Source organism: Symphalangus syndactylus, chromosome 1, assembly GCF_028878055.3.
Source record: "Symphalangus syndactylus isolate Jambi chromosome 1, NHGRI_mSymSyn1-v2.1_pri, whole genome shotgun sequence".
NCBI classification, from domain to species: Eukaryota; Metazoa; Chordata; class Mammalia; order Primates; family Hylobatidae; genus Symphalangus; species Symphalangus syndactylus.
The window spans coordinates 85,509,959-85,527,449 of NC_072423.2; the positions used below are offsets into that span (position 1 = coordinate 85,509,959).

Consider the following 17,491-nt stretch of genomic DNA (forward strand, 5'->3'; position numbering starts at 1 on the left):
AACACATGTCCTTTATCACATACGTTGTTCGAAAATATTTTCTTCCAGTGTAGCGTGCTTTTTCATCCTCTTCACTGGGTCTTTAATAGAGCAAAAGTTTTAATTTTAATGAGATCCAATTATTGAATTTTTGAGGAGGGGATTGTGCTTTTGATGTCATGTCTAAGAACTCCTCACAACACCTATCCTAAAGTTTTACCCTAAATATTTTGTCTTAGATTACTCTCTAAAGGTTTTATGGTTTTATATTTTACATTTAAAGCTAAGATTCATGTTAATTTTTATATAATGTATGAGGTTTAGGTTTGGGTTCATTTTTTTGCCTATGAATATCCAATTGTCTCAGCACTATTTTCTAAAAAGCCTTCCTCCATTGAATTGAACCTGCTCAAAAATCAAATGGCTGCACTTGTGTGGATCTATTTGTGGATTCACTATTTTGCTCCATCTTTGAATCTATCTTTCCACTAATTCCACAGTCTTAATTACTGTAGATATATAAAAAGTCCCGGTGTTAGGTAAAGTGATTCATCTCATTTTTTTCTTTGTTTTAGGAATTGTATTAGCTATTCTAACTTCTTTGCTCTTCCCTATACATTTAGAATATTGTTGTTTACATGCTAAAAATACTACGCTGAGATTTTGATTGCATTTGTGTTAAACCTGCACATCAATCTGGGGAGAACTGACACCACTATGTGGAATCTTGCATCTCCTAAACACAATATACCTATTTATGTAGATCTTCTTTGATTTCTTTTATCAGCATATTATAATTTTCATCATCAAGTCCTGTAACAGTTTTCTTATATCTCTACCTAAGTATTTCATTTTTTGAACTATTATGAATGGTGTTTTGTTTATTCCAGTTTCCACAAGTTCATTGTTATGAAAATAGTATGGACTTTTTAGAACTATTGTGTATTCTGCACCTTTTCTGAACTCACTTTTTACTTCTAGAAGTTTTTGGTAGATTCTTGGAATATTCTACATAAACCATCATGTCATCTACAAATGACAGTTTTACTTCTTCTTTTCTGATCTGTATCACTTTTATGCCTATATATCCTTTCCTTTGACTAGAACTTCCAAAACTATATTGAATAGTACTGAAGAGAATGAGTATCCTCACCCGTTCCCAATTTTAGAGGCAAGCATTTAGTCTGTAACTATTAAGTAGGATGTTAGCTATAGGTTTTTCTGTAGATGTTCTTCATCAGTTGTGGCAATTGCCCTCTTTTCCTAGTTTTCAGAGATTTTTAAGATATTAAGTAGATATTGGATTTTGTCAAATTCTTTTTGTTCATCAATTTATATGATACAGTGATTTTTCTCTTTTAGACCTGAATATACCCACCTTGGCCATTGTGTATAATTTTATACGTGTAGCTAATTCTATTTGCTAAATTTTTAAAAGATGTTTGCATCTATATTCATTAAAGATAAAGAACTATGGTTTTCTTTTTTGTGTGCTATATTGTCTGCTTTTGCTAGCAGGGTAATACGGGATTCATAAAATAAGCTGGAAAATGTTCTTTTCACATCTGTTTTCTGAAAGAAATTGTATATAATTAATTCTTTTTCATACATTTAGTGAGTTTTCCAGTGATATTTTAAAAGGAAGTTTTTAAATTATAAATTCAATTCTCTTCATGGCTGTAGGGCTATTCAAATAATCAGTTTTATATGGGTTAGTTTATACTTCTCAATTAATGGCTTCATTTGTCAAATTAATATGTGTAGAGATATTTGTAGTATTCCCTTATTATCATTTTTTTCTGTCTGCAGAGTCTGTAGTGATACCCCTGCTTTTCCTGACTTAGTAATTTGCATCTTCTCTCTTTTATCTTTGCCAGACCTTCTGGAGGTTTGTCAGTTTTACTGATTTTCTTCAAAACCCGCTTCTTGTTTCATAGTATTTTAAATTGTTTTTCTTTTTCCAATTCATTGAATTCTGTTCTTAGATTTATTATGCTACATATTTTAAACTTATTTTGTTCTTCATTTTCAATATTTTTCAAGTAGAAGATTATATTAATTATTTGAGGCTTTTTCTCTTTTTTAATGTAAGCATTTAGTGCTATGGGATGCCCACTAAACACTACTTTGGCTGCACCCCATAAATTTTAAGTATTGTATTTTCATTCAGTTCAGTATTTTGTATTTCCCTTGTGACTACCTATTTGACCCAAGGATTGTTTATAAATGCATTGTTTTGTTTCCAACTGCCTGGAGAGTTTCCTGTTAACGTGTCTGTTGTTTATATCTTGTTCAATTTCATTGTGGTCAGGAACACACATTGTGTGAATTCCATTCTTCTAAAATTATATAGATTGTGTATAATCTATCTTGATATATATTCTACAAGTGCTGGAAAAAGTATGTATTCTAGTCATGTGAGATGGACTGTTCCATAACTATCACTGATATCATGTTGGCTGATGGTGTTGAGTTCTTCTATATCCTTGCTGATTTTCCATATAGTCCTACAAATTTTTGAGAAAGGAATATTAAAATCCCCAACTTTAATTATAGATTGGACTTTACCTCAATTCAATTTTTTTTTTCAGTTTTTCCTTTATATATGTTGTAGTTTACTTGTTTGGTGCCTACACATTTAGTATTGCTATTTCTTCTTGATAGATTAGCACTTTTATTATTATGTAATGTTATTCTTTGTCCTTGGTAATATTCTTTGCTGTAAAATATACTTTATCTAATATTTACATAGCCATACTTTCATTCTTTTGACTAATGTTTGCATGATATATATTTCCTTCCTTTTATTTCAAACCTACACGTATTATTATATCTGAAGTGACTTTCTTGTACACAGAATATGATTGTGTCATTTTTCTATCCACTCTTCCATATTCTTTCTTTTAGTTGTTATTAAATGAAGGAAACATGAAATATCAGAAGGTTAAGAAAGTGGAAAGAGGCCAGGCGCGGTGGCTTATGCCTGTAATCTCTGCACTTTGGGAGGCCGAGGCGGGTGGATCACTTGAGATCAGGAGTTCGAGATCAGCCTGGCCTACATAGTGAAACCCAGTCTCTACTAAAAATAGAAAAAGTAGCCGGGCGTGGTGATGGGCACCTGTAATACCAGCTACTCGGGAGGCTGAGGCAGGAGAATCACTCGAACCTGAGAGGCGGAAGTTGCAGTGAGCCGAGATCACACCACTGCATCCAGCCTGGAAAACAGAGTGAGACTCTATCTCAAAAAAATAAAAAGAAAGAAAAGAAAGTAGAAAGAGTGAAATACGATAGACTTTTCTTCTATCTTGAGTTTTTAAAATGATGATTGAGGTTTGAAGCAAAAATTATAACGCTGCCTAAGACAGTTCTCAGTGCATGTGGAGGAAATGGTTAAGACAATTGTAAGTGAGAGACAGTAAAGAAATGAAAAGGGAAGTAACCTTTCCACACTTCACTAAAATTGGTAAAATGGACACAAGTTATGATTACACAAACATATCTCAGAGACATTGTGGGTTTAGTTCCAGACCACCTCAATTAAGTGACTCTCAAAATAAAGCAAGTCACACAAATATTTTGGTTTCTCAGTGCATACAAAAGTTATGTTTATACTGCACGGCAGTCTATTAAATGTGCAATAGCATTATGTCTAAAAAAGTACATGCCTTTATATAAAAAAACTTTATTGCTAAAAATGCTGACACAAGGATATCAAATGACCACGTGCTGCTGGAAAATGGTGCTAACAGACTTGCTTAATGCAGGATTGCCACAAACCTTTAATTTTATTTTTTAAAAATGCAACATCTGTGAAGCAGAATAAAACAAGCCATGCCCATATAATGCAACACCTAGAGCAGCCACTAAAAAAGCTATACAAAGATACCTAATAAAAACACCATACAAAAAAAAATCACTATGGCTGCACCAAAATGGGATTATAAGAAAAAGTTCAAGAAAAAGCCCACAGAAATGCGGGAAAAAGAAAAGAGAGAAACAAAAAGAACAGTTAAAATAATGAAATGGCAGACAACTTTAGGGCATCAATGACCACATAAAACATAGTTTTCTTCATTTTTAAAACAATAAAGGGCATGAATTCCCATTATAAAAGTGAAAGTTCAGAAGTTTATAAGTTTAGAAAATAATGCTCTTTTTCACCTAATGCCACACCCATGAATAACTATACTTGAATTTGGTGTGCACATTTTCTGGCATTTATCCACAAATAAAGAGAATGAAAGTAAGAGACAGTAAGAGTGACAGAGAGTTTAGTTTTTCAAATGGTCCAAATCTACATATTTTTCTACAACATGCTTTTCTCTTTTGACTCCATAAGAGTACATATTTATCTCTCTGCCCTAGGCTAGGTTTTAATGAATAATATAAATCTACTGAAATGTATACAATTCTGTTTCCTGATTTTGCTATTAAAAGGTTTTGTTAACTTATTTTCAATGCAAGTTACATAATATTATATTTTATATAATATGCATGTTATTGATACTATAAACAAGTGAATGAACATAATTAACTTCTAGATGAGTTCTGTGATCCCCATTGTACAGGGGAAGTAACTAGGGCCAAAGGGAATTATATACCTTTTTCTATTAACTGGTGAGACAAAATTCAAAACCAGGGTTACATATTTCCTTTCCACTGCACAAGGTTGACTATAAATGAAGCCTAAAAAACCCAGCACTACCCATATATTAAGCATGTTTAAAATGCTAGGGTAAACCCCCGTTGCATGAGTTTACCTATGTAACAAACCTTCACATGTACCACCAAACATTAATGTTAAAAAAAATGCTTAGATAGTTGGCCATTTTCTTTGTAGCATCCATTTGATTAGAAAACACCTTCAACACAGATGAAACAAAATATTTCATATTGAACCAGCCAACGATTACCTCAATATTAAACATAGAAATGTACAGATTCTGTGCGAGATTGGATGGGGGGGTTACACTAGTTTCCTTAGCTCTTGAAAAGCATCCTCATATTTTCATATTATTTTATTTAAATCCAGATTACTAAAGTCAAGTTGATATGATAAATGTCATTACTCTATTGAAATTCTAGCTTAACTAGACTTCTGGCCTATTCAAGCTTCCTCTAGTAAGTGTTTATCCAAATGAAAGAAACACTTGTTGAAAGGACTGCATTTCTTTCATTTTACAGTAAATTTACCCTATGAAGAAACTTATGCTAACTTAATATACCTCAGTATTCACTAAATGTTAAATTGAAGGGAATTGTTTCTGCTTTCTTGTTCCTCCACTACAGAACAGAAAAAAAAGCAATAGAAAATGTAAGGCTATTTCTCAGACATCAGTTATATAACAGGTGTATTTTGCTTATAAAGAGTATCACCTAGATGGGAGTTGCATTCTAAAGATATGAATACAAAGATACTTTGAAGCCTTCAAACATATGTAAAGCATGAACATATTTAGGGAAATTTATCTCTAATTTATTGTACTAATTTCAAGAGCTTTATCCAAAATTAAAATGGTAGGTGGCTGTGAATAATTACAGGTTTCTAAAGGGGTACAAAATTATGTTTTAATATTACTTTAGGTATGGATGCCTGTTTAGTATAGTGAAATATTGTTCATCTATATTTCCAAGAACTACACACATTAGAAGTCAGTCTTCTTCTAAGACAACCTTTTTCATTTTGAAAATAAATTCATTTCTTCTTTCATTTATTTAAAAATTTAATAAATTTTTTAAATTTGAAAATGAGTAACACTATTTTATTTGTCATGAAAATCCAAATAGAAAAAAGTGACGTGAAATACAGAGCCATTTCATTGCAAGAAGTCACAAGGATTTCCCTTCTTTTCTGGGTCCTTCTCTTGGTCATTTCTAGAGTTTTGGTAGCCATGGCACAAGGAAATAGCACTGAAGTGACTGAATTCTGTCTTCTGGGATTTGGTGCCCAGCAAGAATTTTGGTGTATTCTCTTCATTGTATTCCTTCTCATCTATGTGACCTCCATAATGGGTAATACTGGAATAATCTTACTCATCAACACAGATTCCAGATTTCAAACACCCATGTACTTTTTTCTACAACATTTGGCTTTTGTTGATATCTGTTACACTTCTGCTATCACTCCCAAGATGCTCCAAAGCTTCACAGAAGAAAATAATTTGATATCATTTCGGGGCTGTGTGATACAATTATTGGTTTATGCAACATTTGCAACCAGTGACTGTTATCTCCTGGCTATGATGGCAGTGGACCATTATGTTGCAATCTGTAAGCCCCTTCACTATACCGTAATCATGTCCCGAACAGTCTGCATCCATTTGGTAGCTGGTTCATACATCATGGGCTCAATAAATGCCTCTGTACAAACAGGTTTTACATTTTCACTGTCCTTCTGCCAGTCCAATAACATCAACCACCTTTTCTGTGATGGTTCCCCAATTCTTGCCCTTTCATGCTCCAATATTCACATCAACATCATGCTACTTGTTGTATTTGTGGGATTTAACTTGATGTCCACTGGGTTGGTCGTCATCTTTTACTACATCTACTTCATGGCCACCATCCTGAAAATGTCTTCTAGTGCAGGAAGGAAAAAATCCTTCTCAACATGTGCCTCCCACCTGACCGCAGTTGCCATTTTCTATGGGACACTCTCTTACATGTACTTACAGTCTCATTCTAATAATTCCCAGGAGAATATGAAAGTGGCCTCTATATTTTATGGCACTGTTATTCCCATGTTGAATTCTTTAATCTACAGCTTGAGAAATAAGGAAGTAAAAGAAGCTTTAAAATTGATAGGGAAAAAGTTCTTTTAAATTAGACCTAGTTGTTAACATTCAGCACAACAAATCATCCCACAAATTTTCTACCAAAATGTAATGTTTCTACAATAGGAAACACGTAGAAAGATGTCAAACTAATAATCTAACATCACATCTAGAGGAATTAGAAAAACAAGAGCAAATCAATCACAAAGTTGGCAAAAGAAAAGAAATAACTAAAATCAGAACAGAACTGAACAAAACTGAGACCCAAAAATTTATACAAAAAATTAATGAAACTAAAATTTGGTTTATTGAAAGAATAAATAAGATTGGTAGGCTGCTAGCTAGATTCACAAAGAGAAAAAAAGGAAAAATCCCAATAAGCACAACCAGAAAAGACAAAGGTGACATTACAACCAATCCCACAGAAGTACAAAAGATACTCAGAGAATATTATGAATACTTTTATGCAAATGGACTAGAAACTATAGAGGAAATGGATAAAATCCTAGGAACCCACAAACTCCCAAGATTTAATAAGGAAGAAATTGAAACCCTGAGCAGACTAGTATCAAGTTCTGAAGTGAAAACTACTAAAAATCTACCAACCAAAAACAAACCACAGACCAGATGAATTTGCAGTCAAATTCTACCAGATGTAAAAAGAAGAGCTGGTGCCAATTCTATTGAAACTATTTCAAAAAATTGAGGAGGAGGGACTCCTTTGCAACTCATTCTATGAAACCAGCATCAGGTCTCTGATACTAAAACCTGGCAAAGACACAATGAAAAAAGAAAACTGCAGGCCAATATTCCTGATGAACATAGATGCAAAACCATTAATGAAATACTAGCAAGCCAAATTCAACAGCACATCAAAAGTTAGTTCACCATGATCAAGTAGGCTTCATTCTTTGGACGCAAGGTTGGTTCAATATATGCAAATCATGAAATGTCATTCACCACATAAACAGCATTTAAAACAAAAACGATATGATCTCAATAGATGCAGAAAAAACCTTCAATAAAATGCAACATCCCTTCATTATAAAAATTCTCTATAAACTAAGCATCAAAGCAATGTACCTCAAAATAAGTGCAATCTATGACAAATTCACAGCCAGTATCATAATGAATGGGCAAAATCTGAAGGCATTCCCCCTTGAAAACTGGAACAAGACAAGAGTGCCCACTCTCACCACAGTTCAACATAGTTCTAGAAGTCCTAAGCAGAGCAATCAGGCAAGAGAAAGAAACAAAAGGCACCCAAATAGGAAAAGAAGAAGTCAAACTATCTCTCTTTGTGGACTATATGATTCTATATCTAGATAACTCTAAAGACTCTGTCAAAAGGCTCCTGGAGCTGATAAATGAATTCACTAAATTTTTAGGTTACAAAATCAATGCACAAAAATCAGTAGCACTTCTAAACATCAATAATGTTAAACTGAGAGCCAAATCAAGAATGCAATTCAATTAATAATAGCTACCAAAAAAGATAAAATATCTAAGAATACATCTAACCAAGTAAATGAAATATCTCTACTAGCAGAGAATTACAAAACACTACTCAAAGAAATCAGAGAGGACACAAACAAATGGAAAACCAGTCCATGCTCATGGATTAGCATAATCGATATCATTAAAATGGCCAAACTACCCCAAGCAATCTATAGATTCAATGCTATTCCATCAAGCCACAGTGCCGTTTTTCACAGAATTAGAAAAACTATTCTAAAATTCATATGAAAATGGAAAAGAGCCCAAATAGCCAAAGCAATCCTTAGCAAAAGGAACTAAGCTGGAGGCACCACATTATCCAATTTCAAAACATACTATAGGGCTCCAGTAGCCAAAACAGCATGATACTAGTACAAAAACAGTAACATAGACCAGTGCAACAGACTAGAGAACCTAGAAAGAAAGTCACACATGCACACACAGCTATCTGATCTTTAACAAAGTCAACAAAAGTAAGCAATGGAGAAAGGATTTCTTATTCAATAAATGGTGCTGGGATAATAGGCTAGCGATATACCAAAAAAAAAAAAACTGGACACCTATCTTTTAACATATACAAAAATTAACTCAAGATGTATTAAAGAGATAAATGTGAGATCTCAAACTATAAGAATCCTAGAAGAAAACCTTGGAAACACCATTCTAAACATCAGCCTTGGGAAATAATTTATGACTAAGTCCTCAAAAGCTGTAGCAACAAAAAATTTGACAACTGTGACCTAATTAAATTAAAGACCTTCTGCATAGCAAAAGAGACTATCAACAGAGTATACAGGCAACCTACAGAATGGGAGAAAACTCTCAGAAACTATGCATCCAATAAATCTAATTTCCATAAGGTATAAGGAGCTTAAACCACTCAACAAGCAAAAAACAACCCCATTAAAAAGTGGGCAAAGAATATGACCAGATACTTCTCAAAAGAAGACATACAAGAAGACAACAACCATATGCAAAAATCCTCAACAAGACTAATCATCAGAAAAATGCAAATCAAAATCACAATGAGATAACCATCTCATATCAGTTAGAATGTCTATTATTAACAAGTCAAAAAGCAACAGATGCTGGCCAGACCATGGAGAAAGGGGAATGCTTATACACTGCTGGGAATGTAAATTAGTTCAGCCACTGTGGAAAGCAGTTTGGAGATTTCTGAAAGAACTTAAAACAAACTATCATTTGACTGAGTAATCCCATTACTGGATAATATCTAAAAGAAAATAAATTTTTCTACAAAAAAGACACAAGTGCTTGTATGTTCATTACAGCACCATTCACAATAGCAACAACATAGAATCAGCCTAAGTGCCCATCAGCGGTGGATTGGATAAAGAAAATACGGTGTACATACATCATGGAATACCACACAGCCATAAAAATGTACGAACTGAGGTCCTTTGCAGCCACATGGCTAAAGCTAGAGGCCACTATCCTAAGCGAATTAACACCGGAACAGAAAAGCAAATACCACATGTTCTCATGTGTAAGTGCAAGCTAAATATTGAGTACACACAGACCCAAAGATGGGGAAAAAGACACTGGGAAATACTAGTGGGGACGGGAACAAGTGGGGCAAGGGTTTAAAAAACTAACTGTTGGGTGCTATTGAAACAGAAGAGTTCTCTAATCCCCTGAGCGACAGGGGTGTGGCTCACCTTTTCTGTCACCATTGCTGCTCAAACTCCTGATGGACAGGGGAGCACACAGACGGTCAGGTGCAGGAACTGGGGCAGTGCTTTGAGCTCCGGCCACATGGTAGTGTCTAGGGGTGGGTGGCTGTGGCCCCAGTATTACAACGCTTTTTTAGCCCTGCCATTCGCAGACAGCTTAAATGTTAACCAGCTCAATGGACCCTCTGTCTTTTTCCAAGGGCAGAGGGCCAGTGTGACAGCTTTCTGTATCCCAAGCTCCTGCCCAGCATCCCAGAAAAACTGAGTCACACACAGGCTTGAAGGATGAATGGAGGATTTTATTGAATGGTGGAGGTGGTTCTCAGCGGGATGCATGGAGAGCTGAAAGGGGGATGGAGTGGGAAGATGATCTTCCCCTGGAGTTTTGCCCAATCCAGCAGCAAAACATCCCTCTGACTGCCCCAGCCTAACTCCTCTCAGCATTCAGACGTTCCTTCTCCTCTCTTTATCTGCCACACCATTCCGCTGTTCCATCTGCTTGTCTCCTGTCTCATCTCCTCATCTGCTTCTGGGGCCTGGGGTTCGGGGTTTACATGAGTACAGGATAGGGGGACGTAGTGGGACAAAAGGCAACTTTTTGGATGCACGAACAGAAATGCCTGTTCCCACTTAGGGCTGTGGGTCTCCAGGCTTGAGGGTGGGGCCTTTGCAGGGGAACCACCCCCTTCTACCCAGTATTTTCCTGTCTCCTTTCCGTATCACTGTATTCACTACCTAGGTAATGGGATCATTCACATCCCAAACCTCAGCATCATGCAATATACCCATATAACCTGTGCATGAACCCCCACATCTAGAATAAAAGTTGAAAGTATCAAAAAACAAAATAGGGAACTTATTCACATCATAAACCAATGCTACTTTTTTCAATAGATAAGCACTTTAATTTTGGAGAATATAATAGAAACATCTCCTGGGGCTAAAAAATGCTTCCCAGGAGATACTGACACTACACTAGTTTTAAAGTTTCTGACTTCACCATTCAAACAAAAAGGGATTAAAGGAAAACACTCTCTCTGGGAAGATGGCTAGGGAGATACCAAATTACACAGGAAATGCTGTAGCATCTTTCTATCCATTTGATGATTAATTTCCTGCTTTATTGGCTCTGACTGATCATGTGATTCATCCTGCCACCAGAAAAGATGAATGTGCCCACCAATACGGAACATAAAGTTGAGGAAAATACTTGCTCAACATTGGATTCCCAACATCTAGCATATTCTTACCACATTGTAGTTGCTCAATAAACATTTGTTCAAAAAATGGACAAATGAAAGCAGAAAGGAAAGACCAGAAATCTAGATAGAGCACCCTCAGTGGAGTTGAGAGGAGTCAGCTGCAGTCCAGTGCAGCTCTTTCTGGATTCTGAAGCAGCAACCAGAGCTTTGCCAAGCTTACTGGGTGAAGCAACTGCCTGTTAAAACATTGAATAGTGTTGTCGTAAATAAACACACAGAAAGTACATGTCTGTCATGTTGTATGCAGAAGTGGAGAATAAAAGAGCAACAGGATAATGTGAGCAGGTCAATTCCCTCAGCTCCTCAGTGTCTTAATGTTATGTTTTTCAATACACAGTTTATGGAATAAAATATGTGAAACCAGCTTGGTAGTTTGAGCAAGCTATCAGGAATCTCCAAGAATTGTTTGGTTATTATTACTGATGTTTTCTTTTGATTTTAGAGGTCAAGTTTGTGTGTGTGTATGTGAATGTGTGTGTGTGTGTGTGTGTGTATATATATAATGTGTGTGTGTATGCATGTGTTACAGAAGACAAAAGGGCAGAAGGATCTAATAGCATACAGGAATTATAGACACGGAGGAGAGAATGAACAAAACTATCACTTAACCCAGAGGAGTAGTGAGCAATTTTGGCAGTGGATGCATATGTGGTGTCTCCATCATTCCCCACCAGAAAAATTACACATTTCAGGAATTAATCCTCAACACCTGAAATGATCCTTTGCATAGATAACTTACTACTACAGTTAAAAAAGAAACTACTGCCAAGGATATTGTTGCTGTGATATCCTACTGCCGAAGATATTGGTGATCGATCTTCTATGAGGCAGAAGATAATGGTCATCTACCATTATAGTGAAAGGGGAAGTGATTTGGGGGATAGTAAACATAACTACATCAGAGTTATTCCAGGTGGCGTGCAATAGTGCCATTCTCTAAGACTTAGATGAGGTGGTGGTCCCCATTACATCGCCATTTAATTCACCAGTCCAGGACCTATAAAACCCAAACAGATTATGACAGAAAATTGACTACCACAATCTTAGCCAAATGGAAGCACCAATCTCAGCCACTGTCTCAGATGTGCAATTGTTACTGGAGCAAACAGCCTTTAGTACTATGCACTGGCAGTAATTTGGAAATGCATTATTTTCCACACGTATCAGGAAGCATGTTAGAAGGAAGTTACGTTCTCTTAGCATAGATATCATGAAACATTCCTAGTCGTTCCCAGGGCTATCTGAACTCTCCTTAGCCACTGTAGCTTAGGGGACCTTGAGCATCTGGAAACCTGTAGAACACCACTCTGGTCCACTATAGTAATGACATCACTGGACCTGAGGAAGAGGAAGTAGAAGTACTCTGTGGTAGTTTGTTACAGAAGCAATAAGAAAGGAAACTAGTGCAATACTCATGAAAAATAATGCCAAGTAACAGGTAACACAAAGTGTATAGCAATATTGTGTATAGTAGAAAAATCTGGAAACTACTCCAACATCCATTGGCAGAATCTGTTAGCCTAAATCCTCTAAGAAGCAGACACCAAGATGCGATTACACAAGAAAATATTTTTAGGGGGATTCCCATGTAAAATGAAATAGGACAATGGGAAAAACTAGGAAAGATGCAAGTCTGACCCCAAGTCAAGAAGAGAGGAAGAGAGCATTGGGAGGAAGCATGTGAGACTGTCACAAAGTAGAAGGATGATTCGGCAAAGTTATTGAGAAATCCTTGAACCAAAATGGGCTGACAAATGAGTCCTGTGTCTCCCAGGTATGAGTCTGCCTTAGAATCCATTCTGCACAAAGTCATTGGTGGAGAGCAGCCCATGGGAAGTGGGGTCTCAGAAAAACTACTACAAAGGATTTCAAAGTGAGAAGCTCAGATCCTGGGTCACTTACACTCCTTGAAGGAGGCCTACAAATTCATTCGCATGGCTGCTACACAGGTGAAGGGATAAATTAATTAGATTTTAATCACATAATGGAATATTATGCAGCAGTGAAAATGAAGGAACTGCTACTATGACACAACAGAAAAGTTTTAACACTATTAAGTAAAAATAAACATCCATGAATAAAATAGAAAAAAATTTCATTAAGTTCAGTAACAGGCAAACTAGAAAACATATGGTTCAGGGGTGCATATGTGTGTGTGTGTGTGTGTGTGTGTGTGTCTGTGTGTTAAAGCTATAAATCAAAAAATAAAAAGATACAAAGAAACATTGGTAATGTTGCTGTTTCCAGATAAGGATGAGGCTAAGCAGGTGCATAGTACAGGGAAGGAGTACATTGGTAGGTATATATTGTAGATAATTTTCCAGACCTTGGACTGGATTATTCACTTAACAAATTATTATGTAATTAATATCAAGTGGGGCTGTGTGTGCATGGACCAATGGCAACAGTGTGTCATGAAGCAGGGTGATGACTAATCCAATTCTCTGTACATTATTATGATATGTTTAACTAAAATAAAATTTCAAAAAGTTCAGAAAGCTGAGTGCTTTCTAAGAAAGTGTTCTTTTTCTACAAAACAGTCTACGATTTTGCATTGAACATTCTCAGGGAGACTGTGTACTCACCCAACCACTGCTGTCACCCCCATAATCAGGTCATTCAAGAGTCAATACATAAAAGGGAAATTCTTCAAGAGACTAGCACTACTCCAAAGCAAAAAAAAAAAAAAAAAAAGATAGACTGTCTCTTTAGCTATTTCAAATTTCATTTTCAGTGGTAGAATGTGGATTAGAAAGATTAGACCTAACAGCTAACTCATACATTTTATACCTAAACGCCATCAATCTTAATTTCTGAAGAGCTCAAGTGGCAATTAATCTGTAGTACTTTGTTACAGAAGCAATAGGAACAGGAAACTAGTGGATTATTCATGAAAAATAATTGTACCAAGTAACATGTACAATAAAGTTTATAGCAATATTGTATATAGTAGATAATATTGCTTCATTCTCTTTAATGACGCAAAAAGGGGGCAATTCAAGACTGACCTCTCACTAACCAATTATAAGCACGATATTTTTATTTTTTTATTTTATTTTATTATTATACTTTAGGTTTTAGGGTACATGTGCACAATGTGGAGGTCTGTTACATATGTATCCATGTACCGTGTTGATTTCCTGCACCCATTAACTCGTCATTTAGCATTAGGTATATCTCCTAATGCTGTCCCTCCCCCCTCCCCCCAACCCACAACAGTCCCCGGTGTGTGATGTTCCCCTTCCTGTGTCCATGTGTTCTCATTGTTCAATTCCCACCTATGAGTGAGAACATGTGGTGTTTGGTTTTTTGTCCTTGCAATAGTTTACTGAGAATGATGGTTTCCAGTTTCATCCATGTCCCTACAAAGGACATAAACTCATCATTTTTTATGGCTGCATAGTATTCCATGGTGTATATGTGCCACATTTTCTTAATCCAGTCTATCGTTGTTGGACATTTGGGTTGGTTCCAAGTCTTTGCTATTGTGAATAGTGCCACAATAAACATACGTGTGCATGTGTCTTTATAGCAGCATGATTTATAGTCCTTTGGGTATATATCCAGTAATGGGATGGCTGGGTCAAATGGTATTTCTAGTTCTAGATCCTTGAGGAATCGCCACACTGACTTCCACAATGTTTGAACTAGTTGACAGTTCCAACAGTGTAAAAGTGTTCCTATTTCTCCACATCCTCTCCAGCACCTGTTGTTTCCTGACTTTTTAATGATGGCCATTCTAACTGGTGTGAGATAGTATCTCATTGTGGTTTTGATTTGCATTTCTCTGATTGCCAGTGATGATGAGCATTTTTGCATGTGTTTTTTGGCTGCATAAATGTCTTCTTTTGAGAAGTGTCTGTTCATGTCCTTCGCCCACTTTTTAATGGGGTTGTTTGTTTTTTTCTTGTAAATTTGTTTGAGTTCATTATAGATTCTGGATATTAGCCCTTTGTCAGATGAGTAGGTTGCAAAAATTTTCTCCCATTCTGTAGGTTGCCTGTTCACTCTGACGGTAGTTTCTTTTGCTGAAGCACGATATTTTTAAATGAGAGACAAAACATCAAGCATTTTACAGCAATATTGTAGGTGCTCAGAACAGACTGTCTGTTGGACTATCTCCTGCCCTGGGAGCAGAGCTAAGAGTTCTATCATGGAGAATGATTTAGCAGGTGAGTTACATATGTTTATATAATGCAGCTCTCTGGAGGAAGTCCAGATCAATCACATGTGTGTTAGCTTCCCACTGTTAAGGAGCACTGCAGGCATGAATAAAGCTGAGCCCAGGATATTGACTGATTCCTCAGCAATGCTGGGGCAGCATTTCAGTGTCTAGAGAACTTCCGTGTCATGCAGCAATGCCCTCAAGATGTCTGCAGGTGACAAGGACATATCCAAGAAGAATCACTCAGGTTAGAATGAACCTCCATAGCACTTTATTTATAATTTTTCATATATGTATATACATATATAAATATATATATTTCTTTATATATGGATACATATTTCTTTATATATGCATATACATATGTACTTTATATAAATATTATATATTTTATATTTTATATAAATATATATTCTATATAATATAATATATAATATATTCTATATAAATACATATTTACATATGTATATACATATATACGTGTGTGTGTGTGTGTGTATGGCATATATATATATATATATTCTGGCTGCCATCCTGAGGTTGCCTTCTGATAGAAAGAAAAAGGCCGTCTCATGAGTGTCTTCTACCTGAAAGTTGTCACCATTTTCTCTCTGCTGTCTCTGACACGTACTTACATTCTGTTTCTAGAAAGTCCCAAGGACAGAAGAAAGTCATCTCTGGATTTTGTAGCACTGTGAGACCCAGGTTAAATCTTACTGATCACAAGTCATAGAGTATTTTCACATACATTTTCTATTTCCATTCTCCTTATGGCCTGCAGAATCTAGAGTTAGCCCCATTTATCATGAGAAAACTAGGTTTCCTGCATCAAACCCAGGTTTTTGATTCCACAACTAATAATTCAGAAAAGGATACAAACTAAACCCATAGACAGAACAACACAGGATGAACAATCCTTACATTTAGTCACTTACAACAGTTTTTAAATGATCTCTTCTGAAAAGATTAGCTCTTAATCTGACAGTGATGTGCCAATGAATGTTGTATGTTTTTAGCTCATTTCAGTCCTCAGACACTGAGATCCTTACAGGACAAAAGTCCCATCCCCACAGGCCTCAGAAACAAAATGCCCCATTTGAAGCAATCAGAAAACCTTACCCTAGGAAGCAACCAGCCTTGCACCAGATGTGAAAAAGAAAGTTCCAAGATGAATCTAATAAAAAGCCTATGTTTTCACAATTAGTCATGCATTTTCCAATATCTGGAGAAAGCAGATGAATAATAAAGAGCATTATACAGAAACTTTGCCCCATGTCTGGGAAGCACATCGTATGTCCGGAAACACACTAATTCCAAAAAAGTAAATTCTGGAAAACTTCATTAGTAACTGGATTTTCAAAGCTTTAATTTTTAGATTTTGCACTGTATAATAAACAGTATTATAGTTCCAAATTTTAACAAAAGACAAGAAATCCACATAAATATATGCCATCCAGGCTTACATATTTGCTAAGTAGTACATACTGAACTCCGTCATAGCCTCAAAAATCACAGAAATTAAAAAACTTACCCAGAAAACAGGCCCAAGAGTTTGAATGGGTCATAGATCACAAAAAGCATAAATTCCAAGGGTCTCTGCTATTCTGTTCCAAGATCAATATTGGGAATAGTGCTTAAGAACACAGATATTAGGTTCAAAAAGTCTAAAGCACTATGGTACGTATTAAAATAAGTATGTGTCGGCTACATACATAAAGAATGCTGAAATGGCTTAGAAGTAGAAAAACATGAAAACATATGATCAGGTCAAAATAAGTAATTACAGGGTATTAATTACACGATTTACTATGTGGTTTTTCTTCTAGCTGGACAATAATAATAACAAAATGGAGGAGGAAATTCAAATGGGACATGTTCATCAAAATGTCAAACTATATGAGCAATGTAGAGACCTAGAGTAAAGCAACAGCTAAATGGGAGATTCTTTCAAGACATGTTTATAAAAAATAAAGAAAAAAACTGCAAAGTCCGCACAAATAAGGAACATTAACTAACATACCAGGAAAAATGGCTACAAACTTTAAGAGATGAGACCATGGAAAGTTGAAGAGTGATGAAATCAACTTCAAATTAGCGAAAGGCGTTTTTTAAAATGAGTTT

At 35.8% G+C, this 17,491-nt stretch overlaps 1 protein-coding gene across 1 annotated transcript; it reads left to right on the forward strand.

Annotated features, from left to right (window-relative positions):
* The first annotated feature begins 5,870 nt into the window (after positions 1-5,870).
* LOC129490111 (olfactory receptor 5AK2-like) lies at positions 5,871-6,800 on the forward strand. Its single transcript, XM_055293591.1, has one exon. It carries the CDS (start codon positions 5,871-5,873, stop codon positions 6,798-6,800), a length of 930 nt encoding a protein of 309 aa, XP_055149566.1.
* The last annotated feature ends 10,691 nt before the right edge of the window (positions 6,801-17,491 follow it).

Excerpts from the sequence above, each read along its gene's own strand:
- LOC129490111 (XM_055293591.1), top strand. The coding sequence starts at position 5,871 with ATGGCACAAGGAAATAGCACTGAAGTGACTGAATTCTGTCTTCTGGGA.